The sequence below is a fragment of the Lissotriton helveticus genome, chromosome 8 (genome assembly GCF_964261635.1).
Source record: "Lissotriton helveticus chromosome 8, aLisHel1.1, whole genome shotgun sequence".
Taxonomy (NCBI): domain Eukaryota; kingdom Metazoa; phylum Chordata; class Amphibia; order Caudata; family Salamandridae; genus Lissotriton; species Lissotriton helveticus.
This window is the reverse complement of record NC_136069.1, coordinates 213,555,194-213,573,741: the sequence shown is the minus strand read 5'-3', so window position 1 is coordinate 213,573,741 and position 18,548 is coordinate 213,555,194. Positions and strand designations below refer to the sequence as shown.

The 18,548-nt window shown below is 46.5% G+C and overlaps 1 protein-coding gene across 1 annotated transcript in view; it reads left to right on the top strand.

The window, feature by feature from the left end:
* Positions 1 to 18,548, top strand: part of IL10RB (interleukin 10 receptor subunit beta) — a 219,040-nt gene that overhangs the window by 77,142 nt on the left and 123,350 nt on the right. Inside the window, exon 2 of the mRNA XM_078656954.1 lies at positions 14,803 to 14,923. Within this exon, the coding sequence (XP_078513080.1) occupies positions 14,803 to 14,923 (121 nt within the window). The remainder of the gene's footprint in view (positions 1 to 14,802; positions 14,924 to 18,548) is intronic.

Genomic DNA, 18,548 nt, shown 5'->3' with positions numbered 1-18,548 from the left:
GAAGTGGGAGATATGCTTGCACAATGACTTGCTAGAGATTTTTATACAAGTAGCATCATTTGTGCTATATTTTGTGAGTGTGATAATTTATTCAGTTTTGGAACAGTAGGAGACAGGTAAAGCAGAAATAATTAAATATTCCTAATGGCATGGATTGGAGGAATACATTCTCAGTCAAGTAAAATCAGGCGTACCCAAACACGTAACTGCTTTTGTGCAATCCTACCTCTGTTTCAAATGACCATCAAACACGACTTGTAAAGCCTGGCAGATCACCCATGAGGGTATCTAGGTCCTGAGAATCCTGCTGCAGAGGTTGGGTTTAGTCGAACAGCCAGGTCTTGAGTCCTTTCCTGAATTCAAGCAGAGAGGGTGAGGTCCCAAGGTGAAGGGAGAGGTCGTTCCAGGACTTAGATGCGAGGTAGGAGACATTATGACCTCTGCTGTGTCTTCGATGTATGCAGGGGAGGCGGAGCGCAGATATCTGGAGAGTATGTGGAAGTACAATCAGTGCTTGATTTATGCTGCTCTCTGGTTGTGCAGGACTTTGTATGTGTAGATCAACATCTTGAAGTGACATCTCTTGTCAATGGGGAGACAGAGGAGTTTCCTGAGGTGGGGGTGATATGAGTCTGCTTGGGGAGATAGAGGATGAGTCTAACCACAGAATTCTGTAGTCTCGTCAGTAGGTGCAAGGTGCGAGGTGATTTCTTCGTAGAATGCGTTGCCATAGTCCAGCCAGATGGTAATTAGGGCTTGTGTGTATCGGTATGTCTGGAGTTAAGAGGGAGCCATTTGAAGATCTTATGGAGCATGCAAAGGGTGCGGAAGCAGGTAGAGGAGACTGAGTTGATCTGTTTTTTTCATGGTGAGCTTGCTGTCTACTATGATGACAAGGTTGCGGCATGGTCTGTTGGTGTGGGTCCTAGTTCGGAAGGTCACCAGGAGTCGTTCCACAGGGAGGTGTTGTTCCTAAAGATCAGCACCTTCGTTTGTGTCTGTGTTGAGTTTCAGGCAATTGTCTTTCATCCATTCAGCGATGTTCATCATGCATTCTTGGAAGTTGAACGTCGTGATGGAGTGCTCTACTGATAGCGAGAGGATGAGTTGGGTGTCATCAGCGTAGGATATGATGTTTAGTCCATGGATCCTGGTGATGCTGGCCAGGGAGGTCATGTATGTGTTGAACAGGGTGAGGCCGAAGGATGCACATTGAGGGACACCACAGGTGATGTGTCTTGTGTTCTGAGATGAAGGGAGGAATGCAGAGTCTTTGGGACCATCCGATGAGGATAGAGGTGATCCATCTGAGGGCGTCTCCTTGAATTCCGATGTAGAGCTTTTTGATGAGGGCGAGGAGGATCAAAGCTGCACCCTCTCCTCGGTCAAGGAGCTCTCTGACAGTGGCAGCTCCTCTAAAGGGGTGTTTGGGCGCCGCCCCCCTGCTTACTCGCACGGCGAGAAGGCAGAAACAAATGGTAAATATTACCGTAATAACTACCATTTGTTTCTGCCTTCTCGCACGGCGAGAAAGCAAAAGTTCCTGGTTGGGAGTGGGCGGTCCTGCTCGAGGGCAGGGGGGAGTGGCTTGAGGCCGCCCAAACAGTCAGTATGAACAACAGTGGACAAGCCACTCCCCCTGCCCTCGAGCAACACCGCCCACTCTCCCTGTTCTCTCTGTATGCTGCAGCATACAGAGAGAAAATGACCCGGTTGGGGCAGCGGCCTCACCAATCACAGCGCTGGGGTGAAGGGTGTGCAGTCATAATATCGATATAGAATGGACATAATATCGACTAGACATAATATAGACAACAAAAATATCGACTAAAATGGACATAATATCGAATCAAAAATATAGAATGGACATAATATCGACTAGACATAATATAGACAACAAAAATATCGAATTTAAGGTAAGTTAATAATATTTTTAATTTTTTGTGTAATATTATTCTGTAGCGGGTTGTGGGTTTATAGGGGAATAGGGTGGGTAGTAATTTAAATATAATTAATTAAATCTGTAATATAATAGTAATTGTTAATTAATTATTAATTGTTAATTAATTAAAATATAATTGGTAATTAATAATAATTGATTAATTGATCAATAATTATATTTTAGTAAAATATTTTCGGTAGCGGGTTGTGGGTTTATAGGGGAATAGGGTGGGAAGTAATTTAAATATAATTAATTAAATCTGTAATATAATAGTAATTGTTAATTAATTATTCATTGTTAATTAATTAAAATATAATTGGTAATTAATAATAATTGATTAATTGATCAATAATTATATTTTCGTAAAATATTTTCTGTAGCGGGTTGTGGGTTTATAGGGGAATAGGGTGGGAAGTAATTTAAATTTAATTAATTAAATATGTAAATTAATAATAATTGTTAATTAATTATTATTTTGTAAATAATTAAAATATCATTGGTAATTATAAATATTTAAAGAATAAATAAATAATAATTAGTAAATTAATTTCTGTAGTGGGTTGTGAGTTTATAGGGGGATAGGGTGGGGAGTAATTTAATAATAACTAATTAAATATGTAAATTAATTACATTTGTTAATTAATTAATAATTGACCATTAAATAAAATTAACTTCGTAAATAAAAGTAATTGGTTTTGGAAATTAAATTTAAGTTTTGGGTTTTTGGGTAGAGGGGTATTTTTAGGGTTCAGGGTCAGTTTGGGGTTTTTGGGTAAAGGGGTATTTTTAGGGTTCAGGGTCAGTTTTGGGTTTTTGGGTAAAGGGGTATTTTTAGGGTTCAGCGTCAGTTTTTAGTTTTTGGGTAAAGGGGTATTTTTTATGTTCAGGGTCAGTTTTTAGTTTTTGGGTAAAGGGGTATTTTTAGGGTTCAGGGTCAGTTTTTAGTTTTTGGGTAAAGGGGTATTTTTAGGGTTCAGGGTCAGTTTTTAGTTTTTGGGTAAAGGGGTATTTTTAGGGTTCAGGGTCAGTTTTCAGTTTTTTGGTAAAGGGGTATTTTTAGGGTTCAGGGTCAATTTTTAGTTTTTGGGTAAAGGGGTATTTTTAGGGTTCAGGGCCAGTTTTCAGTTTTTTGGTAAAGGGGTATTTTTAGGGTTCAGGGTCAGTTTTTAGTTTTTGGGTAAAGGGGTATTTATTTAATAATATGTTTATATATATATATATATATATATATATGTATTATTTTTGGTGATATAATGTTTTAATTTATATTAATTATTTATTAATATTACATTTATTTAATAATTATTTCTAAGTTTATATTAAATATATTTATATATATTATTTTTAACTTAATTTTAAGACATTTAAAAAAATCGATATTTTGACAGTCTATATTTTTGTAAGTCGATATTTTGGAGTCGATATTTTAGTACTTACCTGTTTGAAGATAGGCAGTCGATATTTTGTCCCTCGATATTTTATCCTCGATATTTTGGTATCTCGATATTTTTGACATCGATATTATGTCAGTGATCCGGGGTGAAGGGGAGGGAGGCTGCCTGCAGCCTTCCTGATGACGTGCACTGCAGGAATTGAAAACCAGGACGGCGGGAGTCGGGAGTCTCTGGGACGGTAAGTTTATTTTATTTACCCCTCCTGCCTCCCCTCATCCCCTCCGGGGTGCGACGGCCCCATTCCCCCCCGCCGCCCGTAATGCGGGCCGCGACTGCTTGTTTTTCGATGTCTAAGACAAAATACATGAGCCATTAAATGAGCAAAGCGCCCACTGGGCTGTAGCGCTTATTTTGCTTGGCTTAGAGGATCAGAGGGGAATAATTGATGTTGTCAGAGGGAGGGCTGAGTTTGGTGTGCAAGGAACGGCGGAGGGTGGGGAGGAGTGGGGGGGGTCTGATGTTCGAGCCGTTAGTTCATCAGGGTGACAGGAGCAAGGCGTCTATCTGTGCCCGATAGTGCTGATTGCTAAATCTAGGAAACGAAATGGCAATTGTAATTATGGTTCTGGATAAGATAAGGGAAGGGATGCAATGAGAGCAAAACAGTGGCGTGGAGGAGCGAATGGCTCGAGGAGGCAGAGAGGCCCAATTTGGTCGAGGTGTAGAACTCGCAATGCCTCCGTCTGAGGTATGGAACTGCAGCTCGTTTTAATGTACTTTTTAGTCGCGGAGGGGCGGGGGGAGGAGCTAATACAATTAGAATGGTGTGAGTTGGGGGAAGGGTGCAGCACCAGGGCACTGCAATGCACAGTACCATGGCAGCTGTTCGTTGGCACTTATTAGAGTGCAGAGCCAGGGTCCTTCGCCCGCTGCAGTCTGTGTGCAAAGGCCTCTACGAGCAGCAGCTCTGAGCCGGGGAGGGGAGGTGCGAACGTGTGAGATCCGGCATGTCCTTACTTGTTCCCTTGCTTTTCTCTCCCAGGGAGGTAGTCGCTCTGCACTCCCACTCCCACCTCCAGCACAGGCCTGGCATCCCTATTCATCAGACCCACTGACCCTTCCCTCTCGATGATTTATCTCGCCCTTCACGGGCTCTGGGTCCCCCTTGTGGTATGCGGCCTCTGCTCGTTGGTGGGAGATTTATTCTGCATGCTTTGTCTGCATAAGGTGTGTGACAAAGTGTCAAACAAAACCGTGTTTCGTTTGAAGAAAAGATTCGTCCTCGGTACCCTTTTATTACTCGCTAGAAGGCTCACCCACAAGAGGGATCAAAGGCACCAGACAGCACTAACAGGAACTGCCTGAAACGACAAGCACAGATCGCGTTGGCTCATTAAAAACCGCGAGTTCTGCATTTACACCAGCGACGTGAGCAGATGTATATCAGTGCTCTGAGTGCCAGGCTGGCTTCACAGTTTTTGCTATTAAACACTGCCAGCCACCATAAACGGTCCTCTGCGAGAAGTCGATTCAAACATCTGGCAAAACAACATTTTGCAATGTAAGCAGCTGGAAGGGGAATGTGCACGTATGAGTTGACTATTTCACATTGGTGCATAAATTCTGTTTTGACACCACGGTTAGGTAGGTCTCGGTTCATGGAATCCATTGTAGTGGATCACAAACATGTTGAGGTGTCACGGACCTAGGGGTCTAGTCACACCCTAATGACGAAAAAAATCTCACACACCTCACCTATACTCTTCACAGCCCTGCAGTGACTTCCAGGATTTGAGAGCGTGCTAAGTAAATGATATTGAGCACTCAAGCCACAAAAACAATAAAAGGGACGGCCATTTCCATAACTTTTAAGCCCACCTCTTTCAAATGTCACGAGCCACCACTGCTCTCTGATGTCGTCTGTGGCCACGATGATGGCGGTATTCGGTGCTGTGGTTGGCGCGGAATCCTGACTCGGAGATGTCCACCAGATGGTCATTCTCGAGGTGTTCTTTGAGTTGGCAGATGATGGTTTTTTCAAGGACCTTGGTGGGAATGGGGAGCAGAGAAATGGGACAGTAGTTCTTGGTTTTGCTGGGGTAGGCAAATGGTTTCTTGAAAAGGGTTTTGACTTCAGCGTGTTTCTACTTGTCGAGGAAGGTGGCCGTGGTGATGGACACGTTGAAAATTGTGGTGAGTTTGTTGTTGATCACTGGATAGGCGACAGGAGTATGTGGATGCGGTGAGAGCAGATTGGACAAGAGATAGGAAGGGCCAAGAGAGTGAATGGTTGAAAGAATGGATGGGAGTGTAAGTGTTGATCAGGAGCAGAAAGGAGAAATGTGGCACATCGGACATACTATGGTGTCAATTGTTGTTCTTGTATATGATCATTGTTTTTGGTTTGGTTGTTGTTCCTGTACATGATTGTTGAGTTTTGCTCCCCTTGAGTCATAGTGCTCCATCGTCTAGCACATTCTTCGTTCACCCAGCTTGTATGTTAGATTCCCCATGTTAGACTAATGTTCTGATTTGTTACCTTTGCCTCAAATTGTAAAGCGCTCTGATATCCTTCGGGATCAAGTTCGCGCTATATAAAACTTTATAAATAAATAAATAAAAGAAGTTACAGAATTTTATCGGTGGGTTTGTGATGTATAGCAGATTTTGCAGTTAATCATGTATTTTCCTTTGGGGGCGTGGCCAGCAACGTGGCTGACTAAGACGTGCCGCGGCAGAGCTATGGCTGGAGCGACAAATCTGTAAGAAATCCTGCACCCGACGTCATTTTCAGAGCTATATATGCACAATAATATGAAACCATAAGATGGTCAAGACAACCCAACCTCTGTGGTCCGACTCCAGGGAGCCAAGACCAAAGAACGCGGAGGGGCCCGAATGCCGTTAGAGGCCGCTATGCTGTTTGCTGACCTGTGTGCCCCGCCATGCATATTTAGAGACCTGGAGGGAGACGGCCAAGCTCGGGGTCCTACCTGTAGGGCTGTGATGAGCAGATGAATGCACGCTGCGGCAAGATGGCTGACCCACTCACAGACAAAATACTGGGCCTAAATGATCGCCGCTCCGGGAGCTGGGATGGAGGTGCCGGCCGACGACTGAGGTAAGTCGAATTAACTCACCCATGCCAGTGGCCTGTTTTCCCTGACACCCCACGCACTTGGGGAAACGGACGGATACAGCCGGCTCCTCTCCCTTGCAAAGACACAAGAAGAGATACAGGGATGGGAGCGGCTGTGGCCCACCTTTCACAGGTGAGTGGAAGACCAGTCCATGGAGACCCAGGGGCGAGAGGGGCCGCGTGGTTGAAACACACAGGTGAGGCCGGGCCGCAACACACTATGGGTCATTGAAGAGTCCCCCGACGGACCCTCTGTTGTGCGGAAGGCTGAGCAGAGGGGGAAGGGCAGCTGTGATGAGATAGACCCGCCCAGCGAAGGGGAACCAGAGATTGGATATCTGGCCTGAGGTGGAGAGGCAAGAACTCCACTGAGACGCTGGTGGATACTGAAGGCAGAGTGAGGTGGGCCGCGGCTCAACCAACAAGGAATATACGGGCGTGCCTTCTGGGACTGCGGGTGAGAGGGGCCACATGCCCACAACAGATGGGCACGCCCATGCTGTGACGAACTGTGTGGCGGCCCCCCTTGGGCCCAGATCTAGAGATCAGCAGCTGCCCTAAAGGTAATCAGGCAAAAGGGACCCAGTGGGAGAGGCCACCGATGACCGCCATTCCCACTGGATAACGGCACCACAGAACCACACTTGACAAGGAGCTCCGAAAGAGCTAGGGGATATAAGAATACTGATACGCAGTGGAGGCTTTGCAGAAAGGGCTGGGCCTTTACTATCCGTGGGCGGTAGCCTGAAACACATCCCAACAAAGCCCAGAACCCGCCATCAGACAACCGTATGACCGGCTCACGACCCACCAACGTTGAGAGACCCACACCAGATAGATCAAATCAAATCAAATCAAAACATTTATATAGCGCACTACTCACCCGGAGGGTTTCAAGGCGCTTGGGAGGGGGGGTCCGCTACTGCTCGAACAGCCAGGTCTTGAGCTGCTTCCTGAAGGCGGGGTGGTCTTGGGTCAGGCGGAGGTGGGTCGAGAGGGAGTTCCAGGTCTTGGCGGCCAGGTAGGAGAAGGACCTTCCTCCTATAGTGGCTCTTCGGATGCGGGGGACGGCGGCGAGGGCGAGGCTGGTCGATCGAAGATGGCGGGTGGGGGTGTAGAAGTTGAGGCGGCTGTTGAGGTATCTTGGGCCTCGGTTGTGTAGGGCTTTGTGAGCGTGGGTGAGGAGGCGGAAAGTGATTCTCTTGTTGACCGGGAGCCAGTGCAGGTCTCTCAGGTGTCCGGAGATGTGGCTGTGTAGGGGGATGTCAAGGATGAGTCTTGCTGAGGCGTTCTGGATCCGCTGGAGTCTCTTCTGGAGCTTGGCGGTGGTTCCGGCGTAGAGGGCGTTGCCGTAGTCAAGTCGGCTGGTGACGAGGGCCTGAGTGACCGTCTTCCTGGTCTCGGTGGGGATCCACCGGAAGATCTTACGTAGCATGCGCAGGATATTGAAGCAAGAAGAGGAGACGGCGTTGACTTGTCTGGTCATGGAGAGGGAGGGGTCCAGGATGAAGCCCAGGTTGCGTGCATGGTCTTTTGGTTTGGGTGCGCTGCCCAGGGCGGGGGGCCACCAGGAGTCGTCCCAGGTGGAGGGTGAGGAGCCCAGGATGAGCACTTCCGTCTTGTCTGAATTCAGTTTCAGGCGGCTGGTCGTCATCCACTCGGCTACGTCTGTCATCCCTTCGTGTAGATTGGCTCTGGCGGTGGCGGGGTCGTTGGTGAGGGAGAGGATCAGCTGAGTGTCGTCGGCGTAGGAGATGATGCTGAGGTTGTGTGGGCGTGCGATGGCCGCAAGGGGGCTCATGTAGACATTGAAGAGGGTGGGGCTGAGCGAGGAGCACTGAGGGACGCCGCAGATGACTTCGGTGGCTTCTGATCTGAACGGGGGTAGGCGGACTCTCTGTGTCCTCCCGGCGAGGAAGGAGATGATCCAGTCCAGAGCCTTCTCCTGGATTCCGACGTTGCTGAGGCGCTGCACTAGGGTACGGTGGCAGACAGTGTCGAATGCCGCGGAGAGGTCGAGGAGGATGAGGGCCAGACTGCGAGAGGTCGAGGGATCCGTTCATCTCGAGAAAGGCGGCCAGCTGCTTGTTGACGGTCTTCTCGATGACTTTGGCAGGAAACGGGAGGAGTGAGATGGGGCGGTAGTTTTTGAGTTCGGTGGGGTCCGCTGATGGTTTCTTCAGTAGAGCGCTGAGTTCGGCGTGCTTCCAACTCTCAGGGAAGGTTGCGGTGTCGAAGGAGGTGTTGATGATGTCCCGCAGGTGGGGTGCGATGACAGCGTCGGCCTTGTTGAAGACGTGGTGAGGGCAGGGGTCGGTTGGAGATCCGGAGTGGATGGTGTTCATCGTGCGGATGGTGTCTTCGGTGCTGAACGGGGTCCAGGCGCGAAGTGTGGTGATGGGGGGCGTCGGTGCGGTCGTGGGGAGTGTTGGTTGCGTGCTGAAGCTGTTGTGAATGTCAGCGATCTTGTTGTGGAAGTAGGAGGCGAGCGAGTTGCAGAGGTCTTGCGATGGGGTGATGTCGTTGTTGCCGGCGTTTGGGTTGGAGAGCTCTTTAACGATGTTGAAGAGTTCTTTGCTGTTGAGTGCGTTGTTGTCCAGTCGTTCTTTGAATGCCGTTTTCTTGGTGGCGTGGATCAGTTGGTGGTGTTTTCGGGTGGCGAGCTTGAGGGTGGTCATGTTGTCTGGTGTTGGGTCTCTGCGCCAGGCTCTCTCGAGGGCTCGGCAGTTCTTCTTGGAGCTCTTGAGTTCGTCGGTGAACCAGGGTGCTTTCTTACTGCCGGGTCTGCTAGGAGGGGTCCTCAGTGGGGCGAGGTCGTCTGTGCAGTTGCTGATCCATTTCGTGAGGTTGTCGGCGGCCTGGCTGGGGTCCGCTGAGCTGGTGGGGGGTGCTGGCTCAGGGATGCGGCGAGCTGGTCGGCTGTGATCTTGTTCCAGCTTCTGCGGGCGACTTGTTGCTGGTGGTGGTGGACCGTTGTTCTTCTGAAGCTGAAGTGGACGCAGCTGTGGTCCGTCCAGTGGAGTCCGGTGGCGTGGCTGAAGATGATGTCCTTGCTGGATGAGAAGACGGGGTCGAGTGTGTGTCCAGTGAGGTGGGTGGGGGTGGTCACCAGCTGCTTGAGACCGAGGGTGGCGAGGTTGTCCAGCAGGGTGGCGGTGTTGCGGTCGTTGTTGTTCTCCAGGTGGAAGTTGAGGTCCCCGAGGAGGATGTAGTCGGCGGATGGGAGGGCGTGCGGGCTGATGAAGTCGACAATGTCTTCGCTGAATTGGCTGCGTGGTCCCGGGGGTCTGTAGATGAGGGTGCCTCTGAGGGTGGTCTTGGGGTCAGTGTGGATCTGGAAGTGCAGGTGTTCGGCGGTTGTCAGGGTGTTGTCGGTGTTGGTCGTGATGCGGATGGTGTTTCTGTGGATGATGGCGATGCCTCCTCCTGTCTGGTTGCCACAGTCCTTCCGGGTGATCTTGTATCCGTCCGGGATGGCGATGGCGATGTCGGGTGCTGAGGAGGCGTTCATCCAGGTTTCCGTGAGGAATGCGACGTCTGGGGATGTGGTGTCGAGGAGGTTCCAGAGTTCGACGGCGTGTCTGTGGATGGAGCGAGTGTTGAGCAGGATGCACTTGAGGTGGTTGCTGCTGGTGCTCGGCTTGGCGGGTGCGGTGCAGGTCCGGATGCAGGAGAAGTTGCAGGAGTGGCAGCTGAAGGGTCCGTGGGTTCGTCTCGGGGTGGCTCGGTAGCATCCCAGGATCCGGCCGGTGTTGAGTGCGTTGAGTTCGGTGGTGTTGTAGGTCCGGCGGGGGGGCTGGTGTCTGCGGGGGCCAGGGGTTCTGGGGCTGGGCGCGGTCCAGGCGCGGACGGGCGCAGACGGCTTACCTTTGGCGCGCCCGCTGCGCGTCAACGCTGCGCGTTTGCCACTCTGCCATAAGTGGTGAGTGGGGGGCGGAGCGAGGGAGGAGCAGCTGGGAGGTGGGAGCGGGGCGGCGAACGGGAAGGGTCCCTGGTGGAAGGGGGCGGGGCCGCAGCGGAGCAGCGGCGGGGAGCGGGGAGGTGGCGGGAAACGCGGCGGGGGCACAGCAAGAGGGAAAACAGCGGGCAACAAGTAAACAGAGGACAATGGCTGGGCACAGAAGGGCAACAAGGGAACAACTAATGTAACAGGATACAGAGGCTGGGCACGATACGGGCAACAGAGGAAACAACAGTCAGCGGGGAAACAAGCTGGAAACACAGGAGACAGTGGCTGGTCACGATACGGGCAGCAGGGGAGAAAACAAACAGTCAGCAGGTGGAAGCAGCGCTGCGCTACGTAGGCGGAGACCACACCAGTGGTCAGGAGCACAGCTGCGGGCATGCGTCTCCTGCTCTTTAATAGGCGTGAAGAGGCAATTCCACACATACCGAATTAGTACTGTAGTACAGCGGAAAGACTATCACGCATCCCATTGGGATACAGCAACACAGTAAGGAACTAAGAGAAGCTCACGCCTAATAGAATAAAGGCATGAAACAGTGAACACAGAGAACCAGAAACCTCCCAACAATAGACAAAGAAGGAGGGGTTGCTGCCAGAGGTTGGAAGAGGAAGAGACACCTAAGAGTTCTAGAATACTCCTAGAACAAGCAAGATAATACCCTATTATGACTCTCCTATGCATCCAACAATGGGGAGAGACAAGGAATGCAAACCTCCCAGGCAGTGGAAAATGGAACACTACACAAAACCAGTCATTCCTCCTGAAACTGCACCATCCCCATTGTCAGACACAGCCATGCTGCTAAAGGCCATACAATCCTCCAGAGAGATACTGTAAGGCAAAAATGGGGAGGTACGATCGGAGGTAATGCTGCTTCGCCAAGACCTGAAAAATGTCTCCGAAAGGGTTGTCACGGCTGAGAAGCGCATCAAAGGACGCCAAAGAGGCACTAAAAGAAATACATACAGGATTGGCAGATCTTCAGGAGTCTAGCCTAAGTGCTCTTTGGCACATCAAAGAAACTGAAAATAGGCCCTGAAGGAACAATCTCTGCTTTGTGAGTAAGTCGAAGAAACAAATGGGCTGAATTTCTTGTCCCCATGGCTGAGAAACATCATCTCATCATTTTGCAAAGGCGAGACCGTTGCATTGTAAATGCTGGTTCACACTGTTTTTCCTCAAAGACTTTCTGACTTCAACTTTTCATCAACTATTATGCTTTACTTGTGTTTTACACTCTATTCAAATATGTTTTTTTTTTTTTACTATTGTTAAATCAAATTTTTGGGCAGGAGTTAAATTCTTTAAAATCTATATGGGCATCTACTTTTATGAACGTGCACGGAATTTACATATGACAGCAAAAATATATCTGAGCTATGAACTGTAACAAGCAAAGCTGGACCAAGCTATTCTGAGTGAACCTCTTCAGATACATTCCCTCACTCTTTCCTTCTGAGGACATTATCTCTTGCAAACAAAATGTTTGGGACAAATAAGGGCACAAGCATGCTATTGAATCAGCTGATTTAGATTCAGTTCTGTGTAAGAATAGAAAACCAGATTCTGTGACCCTGATTATCATCATACCATTTATTGAAATAGTAATAACAAGGGCGATCATAGCATTACGACCAACTGTGGCTACTGTATTTATACGGTGTCTGTGTTGAAGATGCTTAATAATTATAATTTGCCCTTTTACATGGTTTGGTTTCCGCACCATTGTATGATAACTCTAAGTCGTATTTATCTATTTCCATCACAGTTTAATTCTTATTCACTATATAAATATTAAGCCAATTACCCAACTTAAACCTGTGGCAAAAGCTGTGGGTTCTTCTTTGATTGCAAGGTGGATATTCAGGTCCCAGTTCACGAAGGGGCTCTCTTTAAGTAGAATTCCTCCTACATTTGTAGGAAATGTCTGATTTTTTGGGGATTTTCAAAGCTTCTTAGCAGTAGTTTTGGAAATTTGACACAGTCTTGATATATAGGAGTACTCAGTGCTCAGTTACATACGGATCGGATCATGAGGAATGATAACCAGGTGCACAGTTCTGCTTGTCGAAATGTAAAACTGAAGTTCAGTAGCATCTTTCATCTATTTTTTATTCTCACAAGGTATGTACTTTTTGCCCTGGAAAATTCCTTCTCCAAGCCACCCATAAAAAAATGGAGGTGTTCCCAAATACACTCACTCCTGCCCTTGACAAGAGTATATTTGTTTGTGTTGTAAATATTCAGTTACTTTTACAGTTGGAAGCCCCCAGGTACACCCACTATCTCACATGTGCCACTAACTTTTTGAGCACTGAGTTTGCCAATCCTATTTATAAGGGTGAAATTCTGCTGCTTGGGATTCTGTGCTCATTAATGTGATTTAGCCTGTACAACTGCCCCTCAAGAATAGCTACTGTGAGGTTCATCACTGTATAAGACATTCCATCACCAGAGTTATCAGAACTTCTACAAGAGACTCAAACCATCCGAGCCTCCATCCTTGGAGAGTACACTCTTAACAGCAGAGCTAACATGCCATTCATCACTGTACAATACTTCTATCAAGTAGTGGCCTCTAGCATGGGAAATCGGTGGGGCAGTGCGGGCGACAAAAAAATAAAAACAAAACATACCTGCAGCCAGACGTCCGTCGCCTTGCTGCCTCTTCAGCTCCAATGATACTCACACAGGCTCCCATACCCCCCATGCAACAATCCAGACACCACTCTCATGCTGGTATTACCCAGCATTAGAGAAGCGTAGGGATTGGCCAGAACGGTCTGGTTCCACTCTTCAGCAGGTACAGGGTGATATCTCCAAGCAACAGCTTGGAGATATCCAAGTGCCCATGTTGGTTTGGTTGTCATAAGATTGCCGGCCAAACCGACATGCACACTTATAGTGCCCTGTGACCAACACTCCTCCGACATCTGATGGCCCGCACTCAAGACTCGGCTACAGCTCCGGAGTAATATAAAATGATAATATAGCAGTTTTATTACTTGCTTTATTATAATGTTATTTCACATGTGTTTGCTGTTTCCAGCAATGGGGCAACGCTCCTCTGCCATAACGGAGGAGCTGTTGCTTCTATAGCTGTACATGGGACCTTCCCAGCAGACCTCCTGATGACTACATCCCAGTACAAAGCATTCTTATTGCAGACGTACCAGTGCCTCCGTCCCTGGGCTCAAGTCTCTTGCATTAAAGCTGTTGAGCCCTCTAGCGTCTTAAGTTGGCAGGGTATGCCCAAACGTGGGTCCCTTGCTCACTTTGCCCCTGGATTCAAGCTAGCCTGGCTGATGAGGGTTGTTACCCCGAAACCGGTCCCAGGATTCTTGTTTCCGGTCCAGGGAAGACATGGCTTGGCAGTTCGGGCTGGACTGTTCCCATGAGGCACAGGGTCAAGACTGATTTGCATAAAGCCAGGTCTGAACTGGGGTGGCAAAGTGAGCTAAAGAACGATGATGGATTCAACCCAGATCTGTGACTGGGGGTGAGTGTCTGAAAAGTTTAAGCGCTCCATCCATCATCTCTTTGTGTTTGCTTTGTTTGCCCTAAGTTGGCATGGGAGCAAGGGACTTGGGTCCCTTTCTCACATTGCCACTGGATTCACGCTAACCTGGCTGATGAGGGGTGTTACCCTGAAACTTTTCCCAGGATGCTTGTTTCCTGTCCAGGGAAGACATGGCTTGGCAGTTCGGGCTGGACTATTCCCATGAGGCACAGGGTCAAGACTGATTTACAAATAGCCAGATCTGAACGGTAGTGGCGAAGTAAGCTAAAGAACGATGATGGATTCAACCCAGATCTGTGACTGAGGGTGAGTGTCTGAAATGTTTCAGCGCTCCGTCCATCGTCTCTTTGTGTTTGCCCAGTTATTTTAACACCAGAGCTACCAGTGCCTCAGTAACTGAACAAAGCACTCTCACAGGTGAGTTTCCAGGAACTCCAAAACAGACCCCCATTCAACTTCGGTAAAGAAAGACAATTATTCGTTCGGCCTTTAATAGACTTCTAGGCTAATCCTTAAAGAAATATGAATTAATATTCAATTGGGAATTGAAAACCAGACTTTGTCCCAACCTGTCCTTCTGTAGTCTAGGTAGAAAAAACAAATACTATGCCCTGTGCTACTTACATCATACTTTGTTAAATAACACTGTTTCTGGTTTTATATTGTGCACTCATGAAAGTTAACTTAGTTGTGCTCAACTTTTGGATATTCTTCAAGATATTTTCCCCAGTGCGTGTAAATGTTTTATTTATTTAATAATTTTATTTATGAATTATCACTTGTTGATAAAAAAAATTTCACCGAGCAATATTTGAAACGTATTTATCATCCTTCCACAGTATTCGGCAAAGTACCAGCACCACGAAATGTGAGGTTGAATTCTGTAAATTTTAGACATGTTCTACAGTGGGACTCTCCAGTTTATCATGGAGGAAATCTGACATACACAGCAAAGTATATGTGAGTATGCTGTGTATTTCTTTTAGTGTATAGCTCGGTCTATAAACATTAATAATTGTAATAGCATAAACTGCTTTTTATGACAAAGGAATACATCCCTGTTTCAATGTCTGTTTCGAAAATGTGATTTGATTTTACACTGAAGGCCAATTCAATGATCCTTTGGCCCTATATAGTTACAACTTAAGTGACTCAAGTTTATTGTGCTCTGATACACATGTACTAAATGTATTGGTCTATTCAGGTATGATGTGACCTGGTTTCATTTCTGGGAGACCAGGTAAGCATATTCTTTGATGATGTCATATATATTCAGTGTTGGTATTGATGATGTAATGGGTAATATTATGTGTGATGTCATCCCCGATGTTTAGAATGATATGATTTGTGCTTTTATAGGAGGTGGCATGTGTAAGTCCATTAGGCGTGCTTTGGGGGAGTTAAGACTGAATAATTTAGATTTTTCACAGCCTGGTGGGCAGAAAGTCTGGATTTTATTGAAGGCACCTAGGCTAGGATTATGCAAAACTCCTTTATTGCCAGCTCACAGCAGCACCAATTGGAGAATATAGAACTTCAACAAAATTCTAATACGGTGTAAAGTCCCCCCACATACAGTCTTCTCTCTTCTTAGGTGTTGCAAACAAGATATCTTTTAAGAACTTTCATTTTCAAACATAAACTCCATCAATGGAAAACTTCTTAATGTGAAAGAAAACACCAACAGATTTTGAGATAAAGTAGGAAGGGTATCAATGTGAATCGATAATCTTAGCTTCCGTGTCTTCAATAAAATCCAGATTTTCTGCCCATCAGGCTGTGAAAAATCTAAATTTCATGGCATGTACCGGAGGCTAATGTTATACAAGTTTAAAGTTCATTTAACACATTATCAATTGTGCTTGCAAAAGGTCTTAAATAGCAACTTTTAAACATATTTTCATTGGACAAATATGCAGCCTTAAGGATATCTTGCAGACCTTCCCCCAACATGAAAGTTTTGGAAGTTGAAGCAGCCCTAATAGAGTGCGCCCCAAACATAGAGACATCCACACCGGCATCTTTCGTCACCTGCTTAACCCATTTTTCTAAGGTGGGGTAAGAAACATCTCTGTGGGGGTAAGAAACAGCTCTATGTGGCCATCTATGGAATATTAACATTTGTTCTGTATTTCCTCTCAGATTGTCAGTCCTCCTCTCCATACTCCATCATGCATTTCACTATGCAAAGTATTTCCTTTTGTGGAAAGAAAGGGTAGAAAACAGAAGTCGACATGGTCTTAGTTCTCCTTTTCAAATAAAAGCAAACCCTCAGGTTGATAGGCCCTGCTTGTGATATCCAATGCCTTCACATCTGAGGTTCATTTAAACGATACCAGGCAGAATAAGACAGTAAGTATATGAGAGATATGTTTCAGGGATAGGCCAAAATTCTCATCCCAACTCACTTTGACCTACGGAACATCCCTAACATCCCATAAAACGATGTATTTCTTAGTAGCTGGGTTTACTACATTCGTACTTTGCATGATTTTCTTATTCAATACGTTCTGACCCACAAAGACTCTGTTCACTAACCAATGACCCGCTGCTATAGCTGATCTGTAAATATTATCTGTTCTATAGACGAGTCCTGATGAAAACAATTCTAGTAAGTAATTAACCACATATAATAAAACAGTTGAAACAGAATTGTATTTCCGTAGAAGACACCAACAAACCCATTTCTCCCAAACCAGTCTATATGCTTTCATTGTGCCAGGTGCCCACGAATCTGATATGAGCTTGCAAGCATCGGACGAAAGGCGCGGAATCTGCCACTGCCTTCAAAACTCCTCCAGACCATCAGCATCAATAATCCTTTCTCTACCAGAGGATGTGGCTCTCCTTCTGGGCCTATCATTATTTCCCTGAAAGTCAGAATTAGGCTTGGTAAGACTATGCTCAATTATACCAAGATTGGGAACCAGGCCTGTGACCTCTAAAGAAGTGCTATCACCAAAGTGATCTCTTTGTTCGTGCATATGTGCAATAGTAGTCTAGGGAGCATAGCAAATGCAAGGAAATCATAAGGTGCTAGACCCTTCCAATTTTGACGGAAAGCACCACTCCCCAGGCCTGAGGGTCCGGCCTCCAGCTGAAACATTTCGACAGCTGTGTGTTCAGTCTGTATGCAAAAAGATCCAACCAGAAGGGTCCCCATCTCGACTGAATACTGAGCAACATTTCCCTGTTCAACTTCTAATTGCTGGAAACGCTGAAATCCTGGGATAACCAATCTGCCACACCAGGAATATGTTCCACCACTACTGATATGCCAAGTAACTCCAAAAGACCTTTGCTAAATCTGCGAGCCCCTTGAAGTGAGGACCTCCCATCTCGTTGAGATACCTGACTGCAGATCCATTGTCCATATGTAACATCACAGAACACTTAAGTCCTTGGTGAAGCAACAAATTGCAAATGAGCCTGCCAGTAATTCCAAGCAGTTGATGTGCTACTCCTTCTCCTGCTGTGTCCACCATCCCCCTGCTGATGAGATGCCACATCTCACACCCTATCCTTATAAACTTACCTCCAATTCTACTTCTATCTCCTCCCCAAAAATGTAACTGCCATTACATGCTTTGGCATTCCTTAGTCACCATAAGAGTTCCTTCTTTGAGTACGGGTCCAAAGACTGCATTTGAGAATAACATTGAGTTGTTCTCAACGTACTTGCTTTGAGTCTTTGGATTGCCCGGTAATGCAGGGGACCCTAATAAATTGTTTGGATTGTCAAAGGCAGAAGTCCCAGGCTCCTTACTAAAGCCCTAAGAGGGAACTCCTTCTTCCCTAATATTTTCCTCAATTCCTTGCGACGCTTCCTCAGCTTCTCACCAGTTAATTTTCATTCTGGCTGTTTGATGTTTATGACAAAACTTCAAAACTGCTTCTCCTGGCTTGGTATCAGGCAAGATTTTGTCTTGTTTATAACCAAACCCAGGTGTTCTAATAAGTTTATAGTAAGGTCTATATGACATGAAACCACCTCTCTGGACTGATCCATTATGAGAATATCATCCAGGTATCTAATTAATCTCACCCCCCTTGCTCTGAGCCAACCCACTACAAGACAAAGAACCTTGGTGAATAACCAAGAGGGATAGAAAAGCCAAAAAGGGAGACTGTAAATTTGCCAAATTCTCCCCATCCAAGTAAATTAGAGGAGTTTTTGATGCGGGGGCCAAATTGGGATAGTCAGATATGCATCCTTTATGTCTAACCATGTTATTTAATCCCTATTTCTTAATACAGACCTTAAAAGGTGCACTCTCTCCATTTTGAAATGATGGTAGACCACCCATTCTTTCAGCTCTTTTAAATTTAGCACCGGCATCAGCCCTTTGCTCCACTATAAAAATATTGTTGAAAAAACCTGACTCTGTTCCCTCTTGAATTGTACCTTTGGTCAGTAAATCCTCTACCTCCTGTAATACTAGGATTTAATCCTCCTGTGAAACATCAATTTGTATTGGTGTGCTTATACATTCGATCTTGTATCCCCTGACTGCATTCGGGACCAAAGAATCCTGAGTCATCAAATTACAATTTCCACAAAATTGTTCCCGTCTGCCTCCCACCT